Source organism: Cervus canadensis, chromosome 8 (genome assembly GCF_019320065.1).
Source record: "Cervus canadensis isolate Bull #8, Minnesota chromosome 8, ASM1932006v1, whole genome shotgun sequence".
In the NCBI taxonomy this organism is placed as follows: domain Eukaryota; kingdom Metazoa; phylum Chordata; class Mammalia; order Artiodactyla; family Cervidae; genus Cervus; species Cervus canadensis.
The window spans coordinates 32370891-32393890 of record NC_057393.1 but is presented as its reverse complement, the minus strand read 5'-3'; the positions used below and the strand labels follow the sequence as shown (position 1 = coordinate 32393890).

Sequence of the window (23000 nt, the reverse complement as noted above, 5' to 3'; positions counted from 1 at the left end):
TACCTTTAGAAGGGGATGACAGAGGATGAGATGGTTGGATGGCATCACTGACTCGATGGACATGAGTTTGAGCAAGCTCTGGGAGTTCGTGACAGACAGGGAAACCTGGTGTGCTGCAGTCCATGGGGTCGCAAAGAGTCAGACATGACTGAGTGACTGAACTGAACTGGACTTTTAACCAGGGTGGGAACGACTGTGAGTGAGCAGATTTGGAAGAGAAGGTAACGAATTCAGTTTTGAGTATTTTCCACTTAATAACTGTTCATTGTGAATATAGTACTGCCGAATATTAAGAACCAAGGATATGAGACAGTTGCCATGAGAAGGCCTTTCGTTGTCAGTTTCACATTACTCCTTAACTATGAGTTCTCACTCACGAGCTTGACATTGTTTCTGTATTTGTTTTGTTTTTCCATGTAAGATTTATGCATATAATACCTACTTTGTGCCAGGTACTATTCTCTCAAATTCCTCAAGTACTAATTTTTTTTTTTAATCCTCATAAAAACCTTGGGAGGTAACTGTATTGCCTATTTTACAGATGAGGCACTGAGAAATTAAGGAACTTGCCAAAGGTCACACAGCTAGAAAAGGTAGAGTTATATCTAATACTCTGAAGTCCTAGGTTTGGTTCCAGAGTAAATGTGAGTCAAATAAAGTGAGCCTGTGAGGCTGTAAAACAAGCTTGTGTGCTCAGTGGTGTCTGACTCTTCATGACCCCATGGACGTAGCCTGCCAGGGTCCTCTGTCCATGCAATTTTTCCAGGCAAGAATACTGCAGTGTGTTGCCATTTCCTTCTCCAGGGATTTTCCAGACTCAGGGATCAAACCTGCATTTCCTGCATTGGCAGGCAGATTCTTTACCACAGTGCCACCTGGGAAGCCACTTGAGGCTGCAAATGCTGATACAAAAAGCCGTAGAAATTACGTCTTAAGGTGCTTTTAACCGAGGCAGGTTTTTACGTGAATCCTTTTAACGTCTAAAAAAAATTTATTTATTTGGCTGCATCAGGCCTTAGTTGTGGCACTCAGGATTTTTGTTGTATTATGCAGGATCTTTGATTGTGGCAAATGGACTCTAGTTATGGCATGCAGGCTCAGTAGTTGTAGCGTGAGGGCTTAGTTGCTCCATGACCTGTGGGGTCTCAATTCCTCAACCAGGGCTCAGACCTATGTCCCCTGCCCTGCACGGTGGATTGTTCACCACTGGACCACCAGGGAAATTCCTATGTGAGACCTTCTTGAATGTAGTAGTTATCTAAGTAGGAAGATATCAATACTGCATTCTTATCCATTCCTTAACATAATAAAGGCCGTATATGAAATTTCACAGCCAACATCATATGAAGGAAAAGCTTGGAAGTGTTTCTTTTAGGATAAGACACAAGACAGGGATGCTCACTCTTACCACTTTTATTATGTAGGTATTGGAAGTCCTTGCCACAGCAATTAGATGAGAAAAGGAAAAGAATTTCAAATTGGAAAGAAGTAAAACTGTCACTGTTTGCAGATACTATACATAGAAAATCCTGAAGATGCCACCAGAGAGGCACTAGAGCTCATCTATGAATTTGGTGAAGTTGCAAGATACAAAATTAACATACAGAAATCTGTTGCATTCCTATACAATAACTATGAAATATCAAAAAGAGAAATTAATGAAACAATCCTATTTACCAGTCACATCAAAAAGAATAAAATACCTAGGAATAAACCTCTACCTAAAGAGGTTAAAGACATGTGCTTGGAAAACAGTGACACTGTTGAAAGAAATTGAAGATGAGACAAACAGATGAAAGGATATACCATATTAATGAATTGGAAGAATTAGAATTGTTAAAATGGCCATACTACCCAAGGCAATCTATAGTTTCAATGCAATCTCCATCGAAATACCAAGGATATTTTTCACAGAACTAGAACAAATAATTTAAAAATTTGTATGGAAACAGAAAAGATTGCAAATAAAACAATCTTGAGAAAGAAGAGCAACACTGAAGGAATCATGCTGCCTGACTTCAGACTGTATTGCAGAGTTGCAGGAGTCAAACAGTATGATACTGACACAAACACAGACACACAGACCTATGGAACAAAATAGAGAGCCCAGAAATAAGTCCACATACTTATGGTCAGTTAATCTATTGACAATGGAGGCAAGAATATGCAATGTAAAAAGTCTCTTCAATAAGTGGTGCTGGGAAAACTGGACAGCTCCATGTAAAAAGAATGAAATTAGAATATTCTCTAAACCATACGTAGACCCCAAATGGATTAAAGACCTAAATGTAAGGCTGGAAACCATGGAATTCCTAGAAGAAAACATACCATTCTTTGACATAATTCATAGCTCTGTGTGTGTGTGTGTGTGTGTGTGTGTGTGTGTAATTTTGATCTGTCTAAGTCAAGGAAACAAAAGCAAAAATAAAAACTTTCCGTGGTGGCTCAGATGGTAAAGAATCTGTCTGCACTGTTGGAGACCCAGTTTTGATTCCTGGGTTGAGAAGATCCCTCGTAGAAGGGCTTGGTAACCCACACCAGTATTCTTACCTGGAGAATTCCATGGGCAGAGAAGCCTGGCAGACTATACAGCCTATGGGGTCGCAGAGTTGGACGCAACTAACACTTTCAAATGAGACCTAATTAAACTTAAAAGCTCTTTTGCACAGCAAAGAAGACTGTTGACAAAATAAAAAGACAGCCTATTGAATGGGAGAAAATAGTTGCAGATGATGAACCAATAAGGTTTATATCCAAAATAATATAAACAGCTCATACAACTCAACATCAAAAAAATTTTGATTTAAAATGGGCAGAAGACCAAAATAGACATTTTTCCCAAGAAGACATACAGATATCCAAAAGACAGTGAAAAGATGTTCAACATTGTTAATCATTAGAGAAATGTAAATCAAAGCCATAGTGAAATATTACCTCACAACTGTCAGAATGGCTGTCATCAAAAAGACCACAAATAAAAAATGTTGCTAAAGATTTGAAAAAAGAGAACCCTTGAACACTATTGGTGGGAAGACAAATTGGTGTAGCCACTATGGAAAACAATACGGAGGTTTCTCAAAAAACTAAGATTAGAACTACTTGTGACCAAGCAATTCCACTCCTGGGTGTATTAATCTGGAAAAAAAGAAAATGTTAATTCAAAAAGACACACTCACTCTGATGTTCATAGTAGCATTATTTACAGTTGCCAAGATATGGAACCAACCCAAGTTGTGTTCATCAACAAATGAATGAATAAAGAAGATGTGTATGTGTGTGTGTACACACAATGGAATACTAATCAGCCATTAAAAAACTGAAGTTTTACCATTTGTAACAATATGGATGGACTCAAAGTATGCTAAGTGAGATAAGAGAAAGACAAATACCATATGATGTCACTTATATGTGGAACCTAATGAATTTCACAGAAAAGAAACACTCAAAGATAAAAAGAACTAACTAGTAGTTACAAGTGGGAAGAAAGAGGGGGCCAGGGGCAAGATAGGGGTAGGGAATTAAGAACCAACTACTATGTATAAAATAACACTACAAGGAGGTATAGTACAGCACAAGGAATATAGCCAGAATTTTATAATAAATACAAATAGAATGTAACCTTTAAAAATTATGAATTACTATTTTGTACACCTGAAACTTATATAATAGTATACATCAACTAACTATACCTCAGTTTTTAAAAAAGAAAAATTCACTGCATCTTTGTCGTTCCATTTACATGACACGTCTGGCATGTTGCAAGTATTGTTTTGGGATTTGTGTACTGATGTTATTCTGTGTGCTCCATATAGTCTCCTGTTTAATATTGCATCAGTTGCTTGACTGATTAATGGTGAAAATCCTTAAGGAGTTGGCTGGCAAATATGCATTCAGTTATTGGTTTTACCCCTGTTTTCTTTTTTGGCTGCACCATGAGGCTTGCAGGATCTAAGTTCCCTGACCAGGGATTGAGCCTGGGCCCCTGAAGTGAAAGGACCAAGTGCTAACCACTGGACCACCGGGGAATTCCTTTGTTTACTCCTTTTGGCTCAAACCTTCATTGCCCCAAAAGGCAGAGTAGCTTTTTAGTTCAGATTTCTTTTTAATAGTCACAGTGACCTTTACAGCTGTCAGTTTGAAATGATACAATTTTGCAAAGTGATTTATATTATTTGTTTTTCCTTGAGGGTTAATCAGTTTCTACAAGGTGGTGATGATGGTTACTGGCCTTTTAGAAGGTTAATGTTCCTACAAGGATCACACAATAAATATAAAATAGTAATAATACCTGTTGCAGAATTATTGGGTAGATTACATAAAATAATGAATGTCAGGTTTTAGGATACAGCCTTAATGTTAGCTGGCATTATAATTTTGTAATATGTGATATAAAATGATAAGGATGTTTATATATTGCACTTATTAGCATGGTATATAGCAAATATCAAGCCTGCTCCTCTTTTTGGATGTGAAGCAATAGTAAATTAAGAATATTAGCCAGTATTTTTGGTATTGTGATACTTTATAGATTTTTATAGTGGGACCGTCCTCTTAAAAACCATTAAGTCTGTTGCCTACTAAACTTTACCACATTTTGGTGTTTATAATTCAATATTTCTCAAGATATTTCTCTCTTTGGAGAGCACTAATATAGTTATTTTTTATTTGATAATAGCTTCCTTTTAAGAGAGTTTTGATACCCTAGAAACTGTTCTCAAACCTTTTTGGTCTTGAGCCCCTTTAAAAATTATTGAGCTATTTGAAGAGCTATTGTGTTAATAATTTATTTGAAAATAACAGTCATCAACCTATTATATGTTAACACTTAAGTGAAAATTGTAGTTTTCCAAAACAAAATAGTTAAGTGGGAAGAGGGGCATTGTTTTTACATATTGCAAAATTCTTTGAAGTCTGTGTTAATAGAAGATAAATGGATCCTTATCTACTTTTTCATTCAGTTACTGTGTTTGTTACTTTGATTGAAGTATTTGAAGAAAGTCTAGCCTCACACAGGAATATTATCAGAAAAGGGAGAAATATTTTAATAGTCTTTCAGATAGCTGGGTATTTTTCTTGGATACAGCACCAAAACTTCTTGAGTAATGTTTCTTTTTTTTTTTCCTTTTAATTAATAAACTATTTTTTAGAGCAGTTTTAGGTTCACAGCAAACTGTAGAAATATTAAGAGTTCTCATATATGCATAAACTCCCCACTGTCAACATATGGAATCACAGTGGTACATTTATCACAGTTGATGAGCCTACATTGACCCGTCGTTATTACCCAAAGTCCATAGTTTACATTAGTGTTCACCTTGGTGTTGTACATTCTGTGAGTTTTGACGCATGTATCCACCACTGCAGTATCATACAGAATAGTTTCACTGCCCTAAAAACTTCTTGTGTTCTGCATATTAATCCTCCCACTTCATCCCAGTCTTTGCAACCACTGAGTACTCTCTTCCTGGCTTGTAGTGGCCTGCCTTCTCACTGTGGTCTTATATGGCCCTTTCTCTGTATTCAAGTGAAAGTGGGGAGCTCTCTCTGGTATCTGTTCTTTTTTAATTTTTATTTTCTTTTGATTGAAGTATAGTTGACTTACAGTGTTTCAGGTATACAGCAAAGTGATTCATTATGTGTGTGTGTATATGTATATGTATTTTTTTTCAGATTCTTTTCCATTTGGGTATTACAAGACCTGTAATTTCCTGTGTTATATAATAGATCCTGGTTTATTTATTTCTTTGGTTTATTTTTTTAGTTATCAAAGATTATGATTGTATAATATTGAGAAGTATAGAACGAAATGCAGTTATTGGAAGATAATTGCTCTGCAGTATTGTGTTGGCCTCTGCCCCACATCCGCACAAATCAGCCACAGATACTCATAGGTCCCCTCCCTCCTGAGCCCCCTCCCACCTCCCACCCCATCCCGCCCGCTGGGTTGTCACACAGCACTGGACTGAGCTCCCTGTGTAGTAGTGTGTATGTTTTATTTGATTCATAGAAAACTTTGTGACTTTAATGAAGTTTAGTATTTGAAAATTTTGTTGCTTGTGCTGCCGGTGTTTAAGAATCCATTGCTATGTCTAAAATCACAACATTTTACCCCTGTTTTTTTTTTTTTTTAAGAGTTTGATTTTCTCCCTTATATTTAGATCTTTGATACATTTTGGGTTAATTTTTTATATGGTGTGAGGTCAGAAATCCACCTTAACCTTTTGTGTGTGGCTATTCAGTTGTCCCAGCATCATTTTTTTTAATTTATTTTTTAATTGAAGGATAATTGCTTTACAGAATTTTGTTGCTTTCTGTCAAACAGCATCATTTGTTGAAAAGGCAGTTCTTTCCCCACTGAGTAGTGTTGACATTCCTGATAAAAATCAGTTGACCATTGATGTATGGGTTGACTTCTGGATTCTCAGTTCTGTTGGTCTGTATGCCTATCCTTGTGTCAGTGCCACACTCTTTTTTAAAATTTATTTATATATTCATTTATTTTTACCTGTGCTGGGTCTTTGCTGCTTTATGCAGGCTTCCTCTAGTTGCAGCACATGAGGGCTACTCTTTGTTGCAGTGCACGGGCTGCTCATTGTGGTGGCTTCTCCTGTTGTGGAGCACAAACTCTAGGGTGTGCAGGCCTCAGTAGTTGCAGCACACAAGCTTCGTAATTGTTCTGACCGTATGAAATTTTCCCAGACAGGGATTGTACCCATGTCCTCTGCATGAGCAGGCAAGTCTTACCCCCTGCATCACCAGGGAAGTCTGGTACTACACTCTGATTATTGTGGCTTGTAATAATTTTTGAAATCAGTAGATATGGAACTCCTCCAGCTTTGTTCAACTGTCTTCAAAACATGATTGTTCTGGCTGTTTGGGCTCCCTTGCAATTCCATATGAATTTTAGGGTTAGTCTTTCAATTTCTGCCAAAAAGAAGTTTTGGTAGGGATTACATTGAGTATGTACATCAATTTGGGGAGTGTTGACATCTTAACAATATTAAGTATTCTGATCTAGGAACATAAGATATTTTTCCATTTATTTAGGTCTTTAATTTCTTTTGACATTGGTTTGCACTTTTTACTATGCAGGTCTGCCACCTCCTTAGTTAAATTTATTACTAAGTATTTTACTCACTTTGTTATTATTGTAAATGGAATTGTTTCCTTCTCTTCAGATTGTCCATTGCTAGTGTATAGATGTGCATTGCTAATGTACAGAAATAGAAACAATTTTTGCATGGTTCTTGTATCTGGCAACCTTGATGAATTTATTAGGTCTAATAGTTTTTCTTCAGGATTTCCTATGTATAAGATCATGATATCTCTGAGGAGAGGTAGTTATTCTTCCTTTTCAATCTGGATGCCTTTTATTTCTTTTTCTCTTACCAGTTGCCTTGGCTAGAACTTCCAGACAGTGTTGAACAGAGTGAATATCCTTATCTTGTTCCTCTTCCTAGTGGGAAGCTTTAAATGTTTCACCACTGAGTATGTTAGTCCTGAATTTTTCATAGATGCTAACAGTCAGGTTGTAGAAGCTTCTTTCTGTTCCTAGATTCTTGAGTGTTTTTATCATGAAAGGGTGTTGGAAGGGGTCAAATGCCTTTTTTGTGTCAGTTGAGATGATTGTATTATTTTTTCCCATTTCAATCTATTAATATGTGTTTGATTTTTTTCAATTGATTTGACGTTATATGTTGAACCACGCTTGTGTTTCTGGGGTAAATCCATGGTGCATAGTCCTCTTAATACACTGCTGAATTTGGTTTGCTAGTTTTTTTTTTTTTTTGGAGGATTCTTTCATCTATATTTGTAAGGATATTGGTCTGTAGTTCTCTTGATGTTTTTGTCTTAGGCAGGGTAGAACCAACCTCATGTGATGAGTCAGGGAAGTATTCATTCCTTTATTTTTTAGAAGAGTTCAAGAAGAACTGATGGTATTTTTATTTTTTCTTTAAACGTCTGGCAGAATTCATCAGTGAAACCATGTGACCCTTGACTTTTCTTTGAAGTCAGAAGTTGTAAAAATTACTGTTTTTATATCTTTACTTTTATTGTCTTTTTTTTTTTTTGAGTACGTTTTAGTGGTTTATTTCTAAGAATTTGTCCATTTCGTCTGTGTTACCTACTTACTTGCATACTCTTGTTCATTATATTTTTTGTAATACTTTCTATTTTTGTAAAGTCAGTAGTGATGCTTTCATTTCTGATTTTGGTAAATTGAGTCTTCTTTCTTTGACTTCTTGGTCATTCTATCTAAAGGTTTGTCATCATCATTAATCTTTTCAAAGAGGTTTTGGTTTCTCTGATTTTTCTCTATTTTTCTATTCTCTTGCTTCAAAAACTCTTTACCTACATCTTTATTATTTCCTTTCTTCTGCTTCATTATCATTTTGGTTCTTCTTTTTCTAGCTCCTTAGAGTGATAGGTTAGGTTATTGAGTAGTGATAATTCTTTTTTTTAATGTAGGTGTTTACAGCTATAAAATTTCCTCTGAACACTGCTTTTGCTGCATCTTATATATTTTGGTATGTTGGGGTTTTCTTTTTTTTCTTATTATTATTCTCAAAGTATTTTCTAATTTTCTTTATTTTTATTTTGGCCACACTGTGTGACTTGCAGGGTCTTAGTTCCTTGACCAGGGATCAAACCTATGCACCCTGCAATGGAAGTGTGGAGTCCTAACCACTGGACCACCAGGGAATTCCTTATTGTTGTCTAACTTATATCTCTTAGTTGTTTCATCTATTATTGAAAGTAGAGTGTTGAAGTCTACAACTATTACTGTTACTTTTCCTCCCTTCCACTCTGTCAATTTTACTTCATATTTTTGGGGGCTCTGTTGTTAGGTGCTTATAAGTTTTTAATTGTTAAGTCTTTTTTTTTGGTAAATAGTGGTATAGTTGATGTAGGAGCTTCCTAGGTAATGCAGTGGTAAAGAACCACCCTCCCAATGTAGGAGACCATCCCTGAGTGGGAAATACAGGTTCGATCCCTGAGTCAGGAAGATCCCTGGGAGGAGGAAACGGCAGCCCACTCCAGTATTCTTGCTGTTGTGGAGTGACTAAGATGTGTCTGACTCTTTGCAACCCCACGAACTGCAGCATGCCAGGCTTGCCTGTCCTTCACGATCTCCCGGAGTTTGCTCGGACTCAACGTCCATTGTGTTGATGGTGCCATCCGACCATATCATTGTCACCCCCTTCTCTTCCTGTCCTCAGTCTTTCCCAGCATCAGGGTCTTTTCCCATGAGTCAGCTCTTTGCACCTAGTGGCCAGAGTATTGGAACTTTGCACAGTATTCTTACCTGGAAAATTCCATGGATAGAGGAGCCTGGTGTGCTGTAGTCCATAGCATCACACAAGAGTTGGACAGCTGAGTGACTAAGCATCCATGTAGTTGATATGCTTTATTGTATAATAGAAGTTAAGGTGTACAATATAGTAATTCATAATTTTTATAAGTTATGTTTCATTTATAGTTACTGTTAAATCTTGATAGATTGACTTACAATGTTCTTTGTCTATTGTAACAAGTTTTATCTTAACATCTATTTTGTCTAATGTTAGTATGTTCACCCCATTTTTCTTTCATTTGATGTTTTCATGGGCTTTTTCTTTCATTTTTAACCTCTTCATGTCTTTGAATCTAATGTTGAGTTTTTTATACATAGCATGTAGTTGGATCATGGGTATTTTTTTTTTAATCCGTTCTGTCTGCCTTTTATTGGAGTGTATAATCCATTTACATATAATGTTATTACTGATAAGGAATGCCCTTTGCCATTTTGCTATTTGTTTTCTACATATCCCATGTTACTGAACTGGTAAGTCTCTTTACCTCCTTTTATATAATAAATATTTTCTAGTGTACCATTTTGATTCCTTTTCCACTTTTACTATGCAATTTTTAGTTATTTTCTTAGTGTCTGTCTTGGGGGTATATAATTAACATCTTAATAATGACTTAGTTTCAATAGTATTACAAAATACATGACTCATATGTAGCTGTGTCCCTCAACTTTAGATTGTCATTGTATTGTCACACATTTCATCTTTATACATTGTATTGCTCATCAACGTAAACTTATGATTATTTTTGTATGTAGCTGTCTTTTAATCACATAAGGGAAAAAAGGAATTACAAACCAAAATGCAACCCTTCTCCCTTCCTTCCTTTATCAAACATTTTGTATGTGCTAAGTTGCTTCCGTCATGTCTGACTCTTTGCGACCCTGTGGACTGTAGCCCGCCAGGCTCCCCTGTCCATGGGATTCTCCAGCCCACTGGAGTGGGTTGCTGTGTCCTTCTCCAGGGGTCTTCCCGACCGAGGAATCGAACCACATCTCTTACCTCTGCTGCATTGGCAGGCGGGTTCTTTACCACTGGTGCCACCTGGGAAGTTCATTTAATGATACAGTGCTTCTGTTATGCTTTCAGGTACTATTCTAAATAGTTTGCAGATATTACCTTAATTTTTTGAGGTCAAAACAATTTTATAGCCCAGGAAGATGAGGCATAAAGAAGACAACTTGCCCAAGGCCATAGAAACCTTATTACACGGTCAGAAATCTAAACCCAGGTAACCTGACTCCAGAATCCATGTTCTTAACTACCAGTCTCTTACTTCCTAGAGTACTAGTATTCCTTCTGTTACATTACAACATGGAGTGTAAAATTCAGTTGGATACGTAAAACAGATGCATTCATGTTGAAAATTCAGGACAGATGAAGCAAAGGGTACTGGGAGTCAGTTGGGAGGAAAGATAACTTTTGACCTGTGTCATTGAGGACCAAGCAGGAGCACGACTTGACATTTCAGAGGACACTTTAGGCGAAGGAACAGGATGAGGCAAGGGACCAGACAAGCAAAAGCAAGGTGAATTTGGAAAACAGAATAATTTGAGTTGAGTGTGCTTGAAGAACATTGGGAGAGTATATTGAAAAGGTCCACTTTAAGAAGAATTTAAAAGCTAGACTTCAGAGTTTGAAATTTACTCTACATGCATTAGATAATCACTGAACACTTTTGAGCAGAGAGAAACTATTAAGAATTTACTTTACATGTAAGTATATATGTGAATCTGAAGGCTAGCTCAAGATTTAGTGTCATTTTAAAATTTCTAGAATATGGTGACGTTTATTTCAGTGGGGTCCAGATTAAAGTTTGATCTATTGTACTGCTGTATATTAAAGTGTGTTGGAGATGTGTTATAAAGTGATGATTTTTTAAATTTGCAAATTAGATATGTTTAAGTAAATGGGTTTCATTATATCAAAAGGAAGATGCTTCCTTTCAAAATCATCTCTTGTATGAGAGGTCGGGTGGTGTAATGTGCATTTAATTACATGCTATATACAATAGTTCAGATCAGCAGTGTTTTTTGAGTCCTTCTGAAACCAGTGTGTTTGCCAAATACTGGAAGTATAACCATAAATAAGACTTAATCATATTTTTTCAGTCTTTTTTTCTTCCTAACTGGTAAACATTGGAATGCTCTAGTATTCAGTCTTCTCCCTTCCTTTCCTTTTTCTTTTGTTCGTATTCTTTACCATTATAGTTTATTATAAGATATTGAATATAGTTCCCTGTGCTATACAGTGAGACCTTGTTTATTTTATATATAGTAGTTTGTATTTGCTAATCCCAAACTCCTGATTTATCTCTCCCTCACGCCCTTCCACCTTTGGTAATCAAGAGTTTGTTTTCAATGTCTATGAGCCTATTTCTGTTCTGTAAATAAGTTCATTTGTTTTTTTCTTTTAGATTTCACTTATAAGCAATGTCATGTGATACTTGTCTTTGTCTTACTTAATATGATAATCTCTAGGTCCAGCCATGTTCCTGCAAGTTTCATTGTTTTTTTTTTTTTTTCTTTAAAAGCAAATAGAACTCGGTATTATTTATTGTCTGCAGCATATGGGATTTTAGTTTGCTGACCAGGGATTGAACCTATGCCCTCTGAAGTGGAAGTGTGAAGTCTTAACCATTTGACCACAAGAGAATTCCCCAAATTGCGTTTTTTTTTTATGGCTGAGTAGATCGGTCTAGTTGAAGCTATGGTTTTTCCAGTAGTCATGCATGGTTGTGAGAGTTGGACTCTAAAGAAAGCTAACCGACAAAGAATTGATGCTTTTGAACTGTGGTGTTGGAAAAGACTCTTGAAAAAGTCCCTTGGACTGCAAGGAGATCCAACCAGTCCATCCTAAGGGAAATCAGACCTAAATATTCATTGGAAGGACTGATGCTGAAGCTGAAACTCCAATATTTCGGCCACCTGATGCAAAGAGCTGCCTCATTGGAAAAGACCCTGATGCTGGGAAAGATTGAAGGCAGGAGGAGAAAAGGATGACAGAGGATGAGATGGTTGGATGGCATCACTGACTCAATGGACATGAGTTTGAGTAAACTGCAGGAGTTGGTGATGGACAGGGAGGCCTGGCATGCTGCAGTCCATGGGGTCGCAAAGAGTTGGACACGCCTGAGCAACTGAACTGAACTGATATATATATCTGATATGCATATCTTCTTTGTTCATTCATCTTTTGATGAACATTTAGGTTGCTCCCATGTCTTGGCTGTTGTAAATAGTGCTGCTATGAACATTGGGGCATACGTGTATCTTCTTGAATTAGAGTTTTATCCAAATGGATGTTTAGGAGTCAGATTGCTTGATCATATGGCAACTCTAATTTTTTAGAGTTTTTACAGTAATCTCCATACTGTTTTCCTATCATAGTGGCTGCATCAATATACACTCCCATCAACTAATGCAGGAGGACACTCTTCTCCACACCCTCATCAGCCTTTATTACTTGTGAACTTTTTGATGACGGCCATTCTGATCAGGGTGAGGTGATGCTTCATTGTAGTTTTTATTTACATTTCTCTAATAAATAGTGATGGTAAGCATCACTTCATGTGCTTATTGGCCATCTGTATGTCTTTTCTGGAGAAATGTCTGTTTATGTTTTCTGCCCAGTTTTGGTTGGGTTTCATTTCCTTTTTAAATCCCTCATTGAGTGGATAAGCCCTCATTCATGTGTGCCAAGTCGCTTTACTCATGTCTGACTCTTTACAACCCCATGGACTGCAGCCCACCAGGCTCCTCTGTCCATGGGATTCTCCAGGCAAGAATACTGGAGTGGGTTGCCATGCCCTCCTCCAGATCATTCCAATCCAGGGATCAAACCCATGTCTCTTACGTCTCCTTAATTGGCAGATGGGTTCTTTACCACTTGCACCCCCTGGGAAGCCCAGATAAGATCTCATGTATTTCTGAGGCTTTAAGTTCTGTCTATATTTAGATGATTTCCAGTTTTATATCCCTGATCCCAGATGATTTCCAGTTTTATATCCCTGATCCCAGTGTCTTCTATTTCAAACTCACCCATCCAGTTGGTTACTGCACGCACCCACTTTCATTTCCAAGAGAGAAGTCAGATTTAACGTGTCCAAAACTGAACTAAATTTCTCTGTTCCACTTGTTTCTCCTCCAGTCTTCTCTTAGAAAGTTACATTACCATTTAGCCAGTTCTCAGACCAAATAAAGTCTAAGTGTTCTCTCCTTCATTCTGCTAGTGTATCATCAAAGCAAGTTGGTTTAATCCTCAGGTTATAGTCTGTATCCTTTCACCGATTTCTACATCCACCACTGCCACTCTGGTTTGTCACCATTATTTCTTGTGAAGGCTGTTTTAATAGTCTCGTTATAATACTTTACTTATTATCAGTTATCTGTGCAGCCACCTGGTAAACTTAAGCAATATAAATCTGATTATATTACTTCTCCCACTACCCAAATATAAAATTAGTGTATTTCTGTTAAATTCAGATCCCAGTCATCTCACATAGCCTCTTGTGATCTTGCCTCTAGATATCTGTCTCATCTCCTACTTTCTTACTTTGCTCAGACCACACCAGCTTTCTTGCTGTTTCTCAGATGTACCATACTTCATACCCTTTACTGCTTCAGTACTGGTCCCTCTGTCTAGAACGTTCCTTTGTCTTGAATATCTACATGACTTGCTCACTCAATTCATTCAGTGCTCAAAAATTCAGCCTCTTAGAGTCTTTTGCTGACCTAAGAATTCTCTGCCCTACTCAGTTATTCTTCAGCATTTCTCAGTGTTACCAGTAATGGTTTTTCAGGGTTTAGTTGTTGCCCACCCCCCACCACCACCAGTCTGCTATATTCTTTGACCAATTCTTCTTTTACTTATCTTTACCACATGTTATTCATTATCATTGTCATCATTATTTATATATTTTATTTCCTCTACCAGAGTTAGAGTTCTGGATATGAACTTTTGTCTGTGTTGTTCATAGCTGCATCAGTAATGACTGACTCATAATAGGTGCTCAATAAATATAAGTAAATAAATATCTATAGTCCACCAAGGACAAGGGGCCCAGAAACAACAGAACTTAAAAAAAAAAAGAAATTACTGAACTTTCAAACAATATTTTTAGTATCTTTGAGAAAATATGTAATACCAAGGCCATTATGAATTCAGTAGTGCTTTTTAAAGAAATAATGCATTTTGTTCACAGCAAAAAATGCATTTAGAAAAGTAGTGGCTGTATGTGCAAGCACATTTTTATTTAATTTGCAAACAGTGCTCATGTGGATGTACTGACCTTATAATGACTGAGTTCCTCTAAGGAATTGTGGCCTACAGATTGTGAACTCCTGATGTAATTGACTCATTCCTAATCAACTTCAGATTTGCATTTAAATGGCTTCTTTTTAGCATAATTACTGTACCCAAGACAGTTTGATATAACAGAAAAAATGAACCAAAACTGCCCTTGAATTTTCAAAGAACTAAATCCAACTGACCTAGTTACTTTCCACCTTTGCAATTTCGGCTACTTAACATCATGGACTCTCATTTATGGCATAATGTATGTAAATATAATTATATGAAATTATTTCGGTAATGTTCCAGCTACTCAGGATGTATTTTCCCTCCTTAATGTATTAATACCACTGTTTTTCAGGACTTCATCTCTCTCAATTTATTTCTGTCTTTGCTGTGATTACAGCTTTTCACACAAAAGTGTGTCCTGTCATCTCTGTTCATGGGCCGGCAAAGCAAGCCATTAATTATGTTCTGGTTTTAGTTCATAGATACAGGAACCTTTTTCCATTAGATATCAGTTGCTCTTCTGTTTCATTTATTTCTATTTCTTTGGGTCTTCAACATGCTAGACTCACAAAATGAGTCATTTTAAAATCTTAAACCTGTGAGGTAAATAGAAGGGTATATTTTTATTTATCCAACTAACACTGACTGCAGTTTGGGAACAGGCAGGCTGATGTTAAGAAAAAGAAGAATGGGTTCCTGTTCTTTGCTCAAAAATCTAGTAGGTAAAATCCCCCCCAATTTTTTTTTTTTTAAACTGAAGTATAGTTTTCTAGTAGTACAACTTCAGCACTGATGGGGATGTTCCTAACTTTGCCTGAGGTTTTGGACTGAGATAAAGGATGCCTTAGAATTAACTAGATTATGGGTTGCAGGGAAACATTCTGGGCAGAAGGCTTGCTGTGCTTAAAAGGCATGGAAGAATTGACATGTGTGTAATGACTGATAAATCATTCTGGCCAAAGCATAGAAAGAAAATGGCAGGACAGACAGAAAAGGTAGTTTGGAACTAGACAGACCGTCAGTGATCTTGCATACCAGCCAGGAATTTGAAGTCTTCAGTATTGTCAGTGGAAAGCCATCAGAGATTTTTTAAACTGAGAAAAGATGGAAATTGATGGCAATGTGAAGGATGGTTTTTGGTAGGTTTGGTGATGTAGGGAATGTTTTAAGTAGTCAGATGAACTAAAAATTAAGAGATGTCATTAGTAGGTTATGTGAAGAACCTGGACTTCATAGAGTCACTGGCTTGGTTTTAAACTGAGGGTCTGTGTCTTTGTAGTTATATGAAAAAAAAATAGCTGCTTTGATTTTCTTTTTTCTTACATATATTAGGTAATAGCAGTAATATCTGTTTTACAGTGTTCCCCTGAAGATATTATCATAATGGGAATGAAGTACCTGATACAGCGCTTAGCTTGTTTGATACCAGCTAAGGGCTCAATTAATATCTATTATTATCAACATGAGTGACATGTACTGTAATTACTAAGGTACAAAATGGTGAAGGCCTGAATTTAGGAGTGGAAAAGAGAATAGATTTGAATGGACCTTTTCTAATTCAAGTGAATAGGATTGATTGATCTAGGGAGAGAATGGAATCATGAACTGACTGAGATTTGTAACCCGAATTACTTGGGAAGGGATTAGTGATGCTGTTTTCCTGGTAAGGAGTACAAGAGTCATCTCTGGTTGAGGTGAGGGAAAAGGCATAGGATGATTCTGATTTGGATTTTTGGAGGTATTTGTATCTTGGTGATGATATGAAGCAGGCAATTAGAAATAAGGTCTGGAGCAAGAGATAAGAGATTGGAGTTGTCAGTATATGCATGGTACCAGGAGTGTATGTAAGTCTTAATGGCAGGGCATGTATTTTAAACATTTGCTCTGTATCCATCCCCACACTGCTGAGTTCTATATAAAACACTTGATTGGTTCTTGTTATTAAGTGTGAGATTTAGGGTGACTTTGTATGTAGAAAAGATAATAACATATAGTTACTTTCATTTCTAATTTAAGTGTTTACTTTATTTAAATTTATAAACTTAAAACCTTATTCTCTTAAAATACAGATCTTATTCCAAATATTTTAGTTAACTTAAAACATTTTTATCTATAAACTTAAAATTTTATATTTTCTCTTTAAATACTGATTTAACAAAACCTTCTTAGATACTTTCAGTGTTGTTATTCTTAAATTGTATATGTATTGTAACAAAGTATGTAAACTTAGTAAGATTTCAGCCTGCAATCAGACCTCAATCAGCTATTCAATTCTACATTTCAAATTAAAATTCTCAACACAGGCTAACAGGATAAATTTTCTTAAAATATTGTAAATATTTACTAAATATGCATACTTATTTTAAAAGCTTCATTGACATATAATTTATGTACCTTACAAGTCACTTGTTTTAAGCACTGATTTTTATTATATTTAGAGTTACGTAGCCATCACCAAATCTAATGTATTAAAATAAGTCCATCATCTCGAAAAGAAACATGTCTGTTTGCAGTTATTCCCATTTTCACTCCCAGCCCTAGGAAAATCACTACTTTTAATCTCTACAAATTTGTCTTTTTTAGACATTTCATAAAAATAGAACCATACAGTATGCGATCTGTTGTTTTTGGCCTTTTTCACTTAGCATAATGTTTTGAAGTTCATTCATCCTTATTGTAAGATATTCCATGATATTGATGTATTGGCTTCCCAGGTGGCTCAGTGGTAAAGAATCCACCTGCCAGTGCAATAGACACAGGAGATGCAGGCTTGATCCCTGGGTTGGGAAGACCCCCTGGAGGAGGACATGACAATCCTCCATGTTCTTGCCTGGAGAATCCTGTGGACGGCAGAACCTGGTGGGTGGGCTATTATAGCCTATGGGGTTGCCAAAGAGTCAGACACGACTTAGCGACTAAGCAACAATAACAAAACGGATATACTGCATTTTATTTATCCTGGATTACTTCTTAATGTAAAATAGTTAAGGTTTAATTCTCTTAAATCACTCCTATACTTTTTTTTTAAAGGGAAAACTTGAAAATAAGTGAACTAAGCTACTGTCCTAAGTTAGAAACTTAACAACAGCAGAATAAACCCACAGAAAAGAGAAAGAATGAAACTTAGAGTAAAAATCGATGAACCAGAGAACAAAGAGAAGATCAAGAGAAGTCAAAAGTGAGTTTGGAGGGGGGACTAAGAAAACAAACCTGTTAAGATTGATCGAGGAAAGAAAAATAATATTGTGAAAATGAAGATTACAGATAAGAGAGTTAAAAGATAAGGGGTTTACAGCAACATTATTTTACAATAGCCGAAACGTAGAAGTAACTACGTTGTTCCTTGATGTATGAATGGAGAAATGTGATCTGTGTATTAATGGAATATCATTCAGCCTTAAAAGGGACAAAAATCCTGTCACATGCTGCAGGTTGGATGAACCATGAGGGTATTATGCCAGTAACTAAATGAAGTAAGCTAATAACTAACTGACAAATACGTACTCTATTATTCCACTTAAGAAGTGCTTGCAGTAGTTGCATTTGTACAGACAAAGTAGAATGGTAGTTGGCAAGACTGGGAGTAGAAGCAAATAGACATTTACTCTTCCACTATATAGTATATAGTTCCAGTTTTCTTCTTCAGCAAAATGAAAGAAGTACTGGAGATGGGTGATGGTGCCAACAACGTAAATTTTATGCAGTAGTAAATGTAAAAATGATTAAAATTATAAATTTTATATTATGTATATTTTGCTGCAGCTTTCAGAAAGATAAGGGAAAATACTATCAATCATATTCCAGTAATTTTTAAATTAAAGAAAAATATAACTTCCCCAAAACTGACTCAAGAAATAAAAAGCTTGACTAGTTCTATAACTATTAAATAAACGTAATAGTTAAAACAGAGAATAACTTCAGAATGCTTTACATGTGAGTTCTACCCAATTTTTTCAAGGAAGAAAGCTTCCCACTTTCTGTCACCTCTTCCAGAAAGTAGGAAAAAAGGAAAATATATCTCAGTTCTTTCTAGAAGGATATTTGTCAAACCAGACATATAAGAAAGAAAACCATAGATCAGTTTCACTCATGAAATAGATTAGCCCTTTAGTAATAGAAAAATTCTTCACTTTTTTGTTTTATGCTTTTTTTCTTTTTTAAATTCTTATTGAACTGTAGTTGATTTACGGTGTTGTGTTAGTTTCACATGTACAGCAGAGTGAATCAGTTATCCATATCCATATACTCACTCTTTTTTTAAAATTATTTTTCCATATAGGCCATTACTGAGTATTAAGTGGAGTTCCCTGTTGTATAGTAGGTTCTTATTAGTTATCTATGTTTTATACTTTTATCCTTGAATAATTCTTTTTCTGATTGTGATTGCCATCTTTATTGCTTTCTTTTCTTCTTATCTTTTTACATTTTTCTCATAGCTGCGCCTCTCTCTTTAGTTTAACATAGCTGTGTCACTTTGAGTCTGTTACGAATCGCATGTTACCGCGCCCTGTTTTTAGTCACTCAGTTGTGTCCTGCTCTTCAGCAGCCCCTTGGTTCACCAGGCTCCTCTGTCTGTGGGATTTCCCAGGCAAGGATGCCGGAGTGGCTCGCCATTCCCTTCTCCAGATCTTCCCGACCCAGGGATCAAACTTGTGTCTGCTGCATTGGAAGGCGAATTCTTTACCAGAGACAGGGAAGCTCATGCTGTGCCCTGTCACTGTTTTCTCTTTTGCTTCGTTAATTTAATTGATTAATATTTATTGTAACATGTACATGTTTGATATTTTTCCTGAAATTGTTTTTTTGTTTGTTTCTTGTTTAGCATGCTTACTTTTTGTTTAGTTTTAAATTTTACTTCCTTTTGAGGTTGTTCTTTGTTCTTTATTTCCTCTGGTGATTGGAAATGCTTCAGCTTTATCCATACATTCTAAAGCAAATTTATTTTAAACCTACATTTTCTTATCAACATCAAAGAGTAATGACTATTATAAATTGTTCCCTCATCCTGCATGCACACTTGATCTAAGCATACTTTATTTATTCTTCTTCACCTAAGAATTTTTGTAATAGTTTGGGATGTTATTCCTAAATCATTAATTTAAAAAATTGTATTGTGTTTATTTAAAGAATTCTTTATCTCTTGTATTAAACGGAATCTCCTCATATTAGTAAAAAGTGTTTATACTTAACTATTAGTTTTACTGGTTCATTGCTTGCCATTATTATTTTTTTTTTAACTTTTTATTTTGTATTGGGGTATAGCCGATTAACAATGTTGTGAGTTTCAGGTGACCAGCGGAGGAACTCAGCCATACACTGTTATTTTTTAAAGTGTTTGTAATTTTTAGGAGGTCTTTGTTCTGGATTTTTTATTTTAGCTCAACTACTTTAACTAACTGTTACTGGTACCCAGAGTATATGGATGTCTTAACTTTTTAAATCAGAGCATATCTAGTATTTTTATTTTATCCATATCTGTGGATAATGGATTGGCTTTAAAAAAGTTTTTTTTTTTAACCTTCAGAATTTTGTAAACATAGCTCCACTGACTTTTAGCATTTACTTTTACTGATGAAATGACTGTCATTCTGAATCTCTTTCCTCTTATTTTGTGTAAATTAAGTAAAAATTTCCCCTTATTTTGGAGCTTTTGAACTTTTATTTTTGAAATTCAAATATTCTGCCAGGAGAGTTACATGTATCAATATGCTTTTTTTCCCCCTGAGTATTCTGCCCAGTACTTCTCAAAACATGTTAACTATGAAGATGCAAAACAGTATTCAACATCAGGAAGTTTTCTTTTTGTCCTCGTCTTCCCCCTTCACCCCACCCCCATTTCTTGAATTTAATTTTTGAAAATTTTTATTCTTTGCTCTTTCTTGTTCTGGAAATCCTCTTTCACAGATACTGAATATCCTGGCCTCCTTCTCATCTCTAATCTTTTGCACATGATTTCTTTGTCTTCAGATTTACTATGCATTATGAGGACATTTCTTGAATTTTTTAAAATCGCTGATTTGATGTATATTTTTCTATTTGATACTTTTATTTGGTTATTTTGGCAGTTTGGGGTTTCTTTTTTTCTCCTCCACAAACACATATTCTCCACTCCTTTTCTGGAGCAGCTTGCTTTTTGTTTTAAATGCTGTTCTTCCCTGGCTTCAATAGAAACACCATTTGTAATTTTTTTCACCCTCTAGTATTCTTCATTAATTCTGTTTCAGTTTGGGCTATTAGTCTTGAGTAGGTTATTGTTTGTCTTCAGTATGTCTGATCAGATTTTTTCATCAGTTTTTGTGCTGGGTGATTCTCAGCATGGTAAGTGAGCCAGCAAATGTGCTCCTCACAGAGTGTGGGTTGGGAGCAGATGCTCAGGGAGAGAGGAAGAAGTTTTAATGAGAGTAGTTGTCCAGCAGGGGCAGATTGCCTAGAGAAGACAAGCCTGGTTTTTGCTCATTACCTGTAGAAGTTCATCCAGACTGCTTTGATTGTATGATAGACACATTAAAGTAGCAAAACATTGATTAAAAAGGGTTTAGTTACCTCTGTTGCTTTGGATTGAGTATAAAAATTGTGTAATCTGGTGCTTTTTAATTATTCATTTTGGTGCTTGCTTTTAATGAAGGTAAGTGTGGTATTCCCAAGTTAAAACCCTGAGTTTTAAGCAAAAAACTCCAGATACTATCAGTCAGTCTTTTTGTATATTAAGATACTAGTTGCTGATTGTTACCAGCAAGCACCTTTGAACTGATATTTTATAAAATAATGATACTGTATTGAAGATTGAGCTGTTTTTTTTTAATACCAGGCACCAAGCTTTGTAAAATATCCAAGGGACTCTGATGTGAAAATTGTCTCTCGGACTGATAATCACTGTCCTGTTCTCTCAGGAAAGATTCCCAGGACGCGTGAACCATTTTTTCATTCCATCTATGATATTTTTCTTATTTCGGAAGTACAGGCTGTTGCTTACTTCAGTTGGCTGTGTATTTGATACATTCCTCTCATTACTTTTCATAATCTGCTTTTCCCATTTTGGTTAGAAATAGAGATGAGACTATGATTTAGATTGAAGAGGGTAATATGTGAGAAATTTTAATCTTCTGTCTTTTGTTTTGAGAGGTAGGTTATTAAAATCAAACTAAAAACCAGAGAGCCCTAGTATAAGAGGAACATTGTGGGAAACAGGAAGGCCTTCCTTCCTAGCCTTCTTGGCGTATTTAAATCTCCTTGAGGACGTAAACATTTGGAAAGAAAAACAGAAGCTGGGTTTAGATAGCCTATGACAAATCTTATATTACAGAATACTTACATAGACAGTGCTTTGCATGTGATATTAATAGGAGAGAGGAAACATAGGGCAATTAACATTTACTTAAAAGAGAGGGAGTGGTAATGTGAATTCTGAGAATGAGGAAACTGGAAACCCAGTCTCCATGAGGGCGGGTACCATGTCTGTTCATCATTGCCTACCTATTCAGTGCCTGTCACTGTCCCTGATAGGTGAGAGGTTTTTGGTTAATATATGTTAGATAAGCAAATATCTATTTGTTGAATAAACTGAAGAATGCCTTGATGGAGATAATATATTTGGGCAGAAGTGAAATGAAAAGCCTTCAGAAAATATGAGGACATAGAAATGATAGATGATTGATCACATTAGAATGCCAGTCTGATTGGAGCTGTGATAATGAGCGGGAAAGTTTTGAGAATAAGGCTGTCAGTGGTAGGTTAGGGTCAAATTATTAATTATAAATAGTTTTGATTGCTAGACTTAGGAATTTTGGATTTGTTTTTTAAACAAAGTGTGGTTTTGCTGAACAGATGGTCACATTGTTAAAGTAGTGTTTTAGAAAGACAGTCTGAAGACACAGTGATTGTCTTCAGGTTGCAGTGAGAAGAGATTGGAAACCGGCTTTCATTCCAGTTGCAATGTTGGATACAGATTCTTTGGCCAGTAGTCATGCTCAATAAAATTATTAATATTTCTTTACATGTAATATGTTGCATACAGGTGAGTTTTAAGCCCTGGTGATTGAACATAATGACATAGCTGTCTTTTTCATTATGTATTTAATTTTCCTTGGCATTTTGTTGTTGATCTTCATGGCTTTTATATGAGATCATGGTATAAATTTTGAATACATTTATTCTTTTCTTATTTGCCTTTTGTTAATGTCAAGCATAGCACATGAGACATTCCTTGTTGCTATGCAACTGCTAAATTCAATATTTAATATTAATAAAACTGAGTGGCATTAAATTCAGTTAAGCAGAGTAGGCAAAATATGACTTAACGGTGTCTGATCAGTGTTTGTGTGGTTTAATGTATTGTTGCAGACATGAGCA

At 35.9% G+C, this 23000-nt stretch overlaps 1 protein-coding gene across 18 annotated transcripts in view; it reads left to right on the top strand.

The window, feature by feature from the left end:
- Positions 1-23000, top strand: part of LCOR (ligand dependent nuclear receptor corepressor) — a 129741-nt gene that overhangs the window by 31694 nt on the left and 75047 nt on the right. The window contains exon 1 of one of the 18 annotated variants that reach the window (XM_043475838.1): positions 13040-13044. The exons of the other annotated variants lie outside the window; for them this stretch is intronic. Within the exon in view, the coding sequence (XP_043331773.1) occupies positions 13041-13044 (4 nt within the window). The 5' untranslated portion in view covers position 13040. Of the gene's footprint in view, positions 1-13039; positions 13045-23000 lie in introns of those variants that run through there. 18 annotated transcript variants of the gene reach the window in all.